The 5,699-nt window shown below is 58.0% G+C and overlaps 2 protein-coding genes across 2 annotated transcripts in view; both read right to left on the reverse strand.

Annotated features, from left to right (window-relative positions):
- Positions 1-3,417, reverse strand: part of VOLCADRAFT_108265 (uncharacterized protein) — a gene marked incomplete at its 3' end in the record, with an annotated part of 4,581 nt that extends 1,164 nt beyond the window's left edge. Inside the window, exons 1-8 of the mRNA XM_002958664.1 lie at positions 3,140-3,417; positions 2,855-2,970; positions 2,361-2,611; positions 2,191-2,223; positions 1,909-1,938; positions 1,569-1,710; positions 1,118-1,209; positions 490-671 (exon numbers count right to left, since the gene is read on the reverse strand). Of these exons, the coding sequence (XP_002958710.1) occupies positions 490-671; positions 1,118-1,209; positions 1,569-1,710; positions 1,909-1,938; positions 2,191-2,223; positions 2,361-2,611; positions 2,855-2,970; positions 3,140-3,177 (884 nt within the window). The 5' untranslated portion in view covers positions 3,178-3,417. The remainder of the gene's footprint in view (positions 1-489; positions 672-1,117; positions 1,210-1,568; positions 1,711-1,908; positions 1,939-2,190; positions 2,224-2,360; positions 2,612-2,854; positions 2,971-3,139) is intronic.
- A 1,566-nt stretch (positions 3,418-4,983) lies between these two features.
- The window catches only part of VOLCADRAFT_40978 (uncharacterized protein), a gene marked incomplete at both ends in the record, with an annotated part of 13,031 nt that continues 12,315 nt past the window's right edge, over positions 4,984-5,699 (reverse strand). Inside the window, 2 exons of the mRNA XM_002958665.1 lie at positions 4,984-5,033; positions 5,426-5,516. Coding sequence (XP_002958711.1) covers positions 4,984-5,033; positions 5,426-5,516 — 141 coding nt within the window. The remainder of the gene's footprint in view (positions 5,034-5,425; positions 5,517-5,699) is intronic.

The following is a 5,699-nucleotide window of genomic DNA, read 5'->3' on the forward strand; positions in this document are numbered from 1 at the left end:
GCGATATGGTCATAGGAATCACAGGATAAAGTCGGGGGATGGAGAAGCATGCATGGTGTGATCATCCATGATGATGGATGACAGCATGCACATACATACATACATACATACATACATACATACATACATACATACATACATACATACATACATACATACATACATACATACATACATACATACATACATACATACATACATACATACATACATACATACATACATACATACATACATACATACCCTTCCCCCTCCCCCCCCACACACACAAACATGCGCGCGGTCCCCTTCACGCATCTTATCCAAAAACACACCAACACACACACCGGCAAGCATACGTCACACACATGTACGGACGGCACCCCGTGACACATGCCGTACACTGTCGTGGGCTTCTCTCTCCCCCCCCCTTCTCTTGCCCTGGCAGCAGCTTCAATCGTGTGTGGTTCGTCTTTCCCCCCCCCCAGCAGCGCCACACCACTCACGCACCTGTCCACATTGCTGCACGGTTCTCCGTCCCCCTCCCCCCGGGGGCCCCCGGGCGACATCCCCCCACCCGCCGCGGCCCCCGGCGACAGCGGCCCCCCCAGGGCCGCGGGGCCCCCGCGAGAAGCTGACTCCTTCTTCGCCACCACCTGCTGAATGAGCTGCTGCAGGCTGTAGTTGGGGGCCTGCGGTGGTGGCGGTGGTGGCGGTGGTGATGATGGGGAGAGGTAGAGGTAGAGGGAGGGAAATGCAGGGGGAGGAATGAGGGGGGAGCCAAAGGATGTTCAGCTTACTGAGGAAGAGAAGGGGGGGGAAGAGCGGGGCAGCCATGCAATGGGCAACAAGGCAACGGGTCAACGGACGCCTCGTGTCACCTCGTGAAGCAAAGTGAGTGGCGAGATGCGGTGTGGCAGGGAGGGGCAATGGAGTGAGGGCAGGGGGGAGGAGCGAGGGCAGGGAGGAGGAGCGAGGGTAGGGGGAGGAGCGAGGGCAGGGGGGAGGAGCGAGGAGGAAACCTGAGGCAACTGACCAGGCAGACGGTCATTGGTTCGCTCGGGGGTTGCCCGGGGGGTGCACGTATGCCTCTGCCTGGGTCCATCCTCCCCCGTCCCCGCCCCCCCGGCCCACTAACCCTGGACTCGATCTTCTTGCGGCAGATGGGGCACTGCGTCTTCTTGTTGCGGTCAATGTGCTGCTCCAGACAGCGGCCACAGAAGCTGTGACCTGCGGTCCACAACCCCCCAGAGTGAAGAGAGGGGGGTAGGGGGGGTCAGGACAGGCGCACCCGCTCTCAGCCACGCCAAGCTCCCACACACACACAGTAACACCATCCAGACTCCAAACCCCAGACTCCCCCCCCAGGGTCCCCTTACAGGATATACCTCTATAAGCCCCTAAAACATTCCGCCAGACCACCCTCACGAAGACGACTTCCCCCCACCCTTCCCTCCGCCCCCTTAGCCTCCCTTTTTCCCCGCCCTCCCGCGTACGGCAGTTGATACCCCCTGTCTTGGACGTGATTTCCCCCCTCCCCCTCCCCCTCCACCCTCCCCCAGCCCCCTCCCCCGGCCCCCGGGACCCACCGCAAGGGAACAGCATCACAGGTGCGTGTTGGGGCGGCACCATTAGCTCGTAACACACGGGACATGTGTTCTGACTCTCCAGCTCCTTCACCAAGAAGGTGTCCAGAGCGCCCTGCTGCGCGGCTAGACTCTCACTCTCCCGCTGAGGGTACGGACAGTACGACGAGGACGACGAAAAGAAGCCGATGTGTCGACACACACATACACACACAGCCAAGTGCGTGTGCGTGTGTGTATGTGTGTGTGTTTTTATGGCAGATCGGGAAGCAGCCGGAAGGCGAGAAGGGAAGGGGGGAGGAAAGGCGGGGCAAGGGTCTTGAGTTGGGTGAAACACATACACCCCCGGGTTGTGGTTAGGTTCAGACTTGGGCTGGGGTGGGGGATGGAGGGCGGAGAGCGGAGGGGGTGGGGGGTGGCCGTGGATTAGCACTGAAACCAAAGCTAGTAAGGAGATGTCACCTGCCTGCCTACAGCCCCCAAGGGTTACAGGTGCAACGGCTGAATGGCTCACACACAAAAACGCACACACACGCACGCACACACACACACACACACAAAAACGCACACACACATACACACACACATACGCACACACACACACACACATACGCGTGAGACTTACGTCCCTCCACAAACATAGTTGAAATGCGCGTGCCTGCACAAACAGACACACATGCAGGCTAACAAACATGTACTGCACCCTTGCGCACAGCACCCCATCCCCATGCACTGCACATCATGTACGGCAAAACGTCTTTTTCGATCCCCCGCACCCCCCCCGCTCCTCATCACCTGCAGCTCCACTTTGAGCTCGTTCCGCAGTCGGTCGGTGATTCGCTCTGTGAGACGGTCAATCACCTCCTCCGGCTTCACCCCCCCCACCCCCCCCAGGGCGGAGGGGAGCACGCCGGAAGGTGCGGCGCTGAGGGGGCCGTTGCCGCTGACGGACGAGACTGGGGCCGCTGCCAGCGGCGGCAACGTCACGCCAGCCGGCGAAAGGCCGCCGGCGGCGGTCGCCGGTGCCGGTGCGGCGGCGACGCCTCCTGTCAGGTGCAGAGGAGTTTACGGGGGGCCGGGATCGAAAACCGCGTAAGGCAGTGCGCCGGTGCATTAGGAGAAGGAAAAGAACGGAGTGTGCAAATCCGTGCAATGCCGTACACTTCCCTACACTCGGGATGACGACATAGCGGGATCCTATAAAGCCAATGATGATAACTTCGGGGGCTGTAGTAAGGCAGTAGTATTCGCATTCTCTGGGCCTCAGGAGCCGCATGCTGCTCTCACACCTCGCCGTTGCTGCGGCTGGGGACTGCTGCTGTGATGTTGTTGTTGCTGCTGCAGCTCCGAAACTACATGCCGCCGGTCCAGCTCTGCCTGCCGTTCTCGGAGCCATCGGTTTTGCCTGCAGGAGAATCAGAGGGGGTTGGTGGGTAGGTGGAAGGCGACGTCGATGATATTGTGAATGCGTTCTACGTCCGGTCGCTACACCCGTCCATATTGCGCTTGCCAGCAAATCAAAGTTCACCTAATATCTCGATCTGGGAAAGTTTTGACGTTCAGATCTGCCTTACCGCTCGCGAATCTCCTGCAGCTTCGCAGCGCGGTCCATGGGACCTCCCGAAGCTGACCTCCTGAGCTTCTTGGATACCACACTGTCAAACTATCCGTATTTCCAGAAGTATTCTGAAGGTCTTAATTTCGGGGCTACTTCTATCATTATGGCTAAAGCTAATGTGATGCAAGAGTTAGAAACTCAATGCATTCAAAACTTTCACCATAAGAAGCCTTTACACCATTCAGAACGCATTTATCGAGCACTTCCGCATGGCGATAAGGAATGAAATGTCGGAATGATCATATCTGACGAGCGGGTAGAGCACAGCTATCGAGGTTCACGAGAAAAAAACAGAAGATATGGACTTACCTCTGTACACGCGAGCAGAGTCAAAAACTCTACCTCTCAAAAGTACGACGGCGTTGCATGCAGGCGGACCCGCCATCCAGCATCAGGCTTTAGGACTGAATTTTACTTTAGGATCAAAGTTAACAAAGAATTCCCGTGAGCCCTTTATGTGCGTTCCTGCACAAGCTTCCAGGGAGTGCGATGTCCCGAAACTCTGTCGCTCCGTTTGGCACAGAGAAGGTTTGGCATGCAACTGCCAGCTATCCCGACGCCCCATTTATTATTTGCTTACTTAAAGGCCTCCGCCAAGCTAGTCACTGCTTGCTCTGTACAAATTTAGGAAATCGTGAATGTTCCCGCCGTTCCGCCCCGAACGCCCGGGGAAGGGCGGCACTTCCGCACCGCATGGTCTACGCGAGGTCCAAGACAGTAAACCGAACACTTCAACGCTAAGAGCTCAATGAGATCGAAGCCGACGCCAAGACCGAAGCGCACTACTTCATGTCGCCCCAAGCCGACAGCCAACGCGGAAAAGCAAGGCGGAAAAAGCAGTTATTTGCGCAAACAAGGCGACGCAAATGAATCATTCTTACTGCCGAAAGGTTACGGACCCGCCGCGTTACTATCACACCACCGACGAGCATGCGCGCTCAAGAATCAAGCCCCGAACATCCCCCACACGCATGGCATGTATGGGCTCAGGAGGCACCTCTCTCCAACTAACTTCGAGCTTTCCCGAAGTCCACGGCGACGAAAAAATGCAGCGACACGACCCAACCAGTTGTAACAAAATTAGCTTCAACGCACAGCACCTCCAGCGGCCTTTTTAATGACGGCGTTGTCACACCACCTTGACCAGGACCAGCACCAACACTACCGCCACCAGCACTACCACCCGCCAACGATTATGGAACCACCCACCACCGCCTACCCAGGGAGGGAGGGAGACAGTTAGAGCTTCGTTTCGCTGGTGGCCTATTTAGGACCAGAGAGGGGACCGGGAAGGGACCTGGATCGCCCTTAGAGTTCGAGAGGTCGAATCACGGCTGAATAGGCAATACCCTGTGTTCCACATCTTAAGACTCTTAGAAAAAAGGTTAGGCAAAAGCAAGGCACTCTACACGGACCTCATCGTGTTGATACCTGTCCGCTTCGCCTCCTTCCCCCGCCGAACGATAGGTAGGTAGGTATGCAGGTTGCAAACGTCCGCACCCGAACCCCTGTGCGCTTTGCATGCACGCCTAGGGACAACCGGGTGATGGAAGATTAGATGCTACTGTTGCTGCTACTGCTACGGTTACTGCCGATGCTACTGCTGATGCTGGTGCTACAGCTGCCATATCTGGACAACGTCTCCTGGTGCACCTGGTGCTGTTGCGGCCCCCCCTGGAGCTGCTCCCCCCTGCTTCCCGAGATGGGGCGCCCCAAGGGGGCCCCCGAGGGGGCACTGCCCCGGTGTTACGGCGCCCTGGAAGCCGACCTGGCTGCCGGGGTCGCCGACCTGGCGGCGGCCTGCCGCGCGCCCTGCCGCGCCAATAGAGCTGCACCGTAGCAGGCCTCCCCTGAGCAGACACAAATACGTACATACATACATACATGCGTACATACATACATAGCACAGTACAGCACAGCGCAGGAACCCGTGTGGGTGGATACGTATGCCTTTGGTCACCTAAACGCCATCTCTGTCGACCCCCTCTTGCAAGAACATGCAACCGCGTGGGGGTCGACGGCCCCGGTCGACCAGCAGAGCGTGTAAGCACGTGCAGCCAGTGTGCCAAGTGCCCGGTGGGCGGCCGGCCGGCCTGGTGAAGCAGTGCAAAGCTATAGCGCGGACATGGATGAAATCAAGTGGCGTAGGGGGCCCTTAGTTGGGTGGGGGGGCTATACCTCCTCTGTTCGTATCGCCCCCTCTCGTCAGGCTTGTCTCCCCCCCTCGTAAGTGCGTCCCCACCGTGCGCTGCCGGCCGTACGGGCACCCCCAGCAACCGCTGCCGTATCGCGGTCCATTTGGGATTGACAGCGCCGCCCCCGGCGGTGAGAACCTGAATGGCGACCGTAAACCCACGGACAGCAACCAATACACCGTGGTTCCGATGGGGATATACCGATATGTCTGTGTGTGTGTGTGTGTGTGTGTGTGTGTGTGTGTGTGTGTGTGTGTGTGTGTGTGTGTGTGTGTGTGTGTGTGTGTGTGTGTGTGTGTGTGTGAGCCGACCATGCCGAGG

The sequence above is a fragment of the Volvox carteri genome, assembly GCF_000143455.1.
Source record: "Volvox carteri f. nagariensis unplaced genomic scaffold VOLCAscaffold_102, whole genome shotgun sequence".
NCBI classification, from domain to species: Eukaryota; Viridiplantae; Chlorophyta; class Chlorophyceae; order Chlamydomonadales; family Volvocaceae; genus Volvox; species Volvox carteri.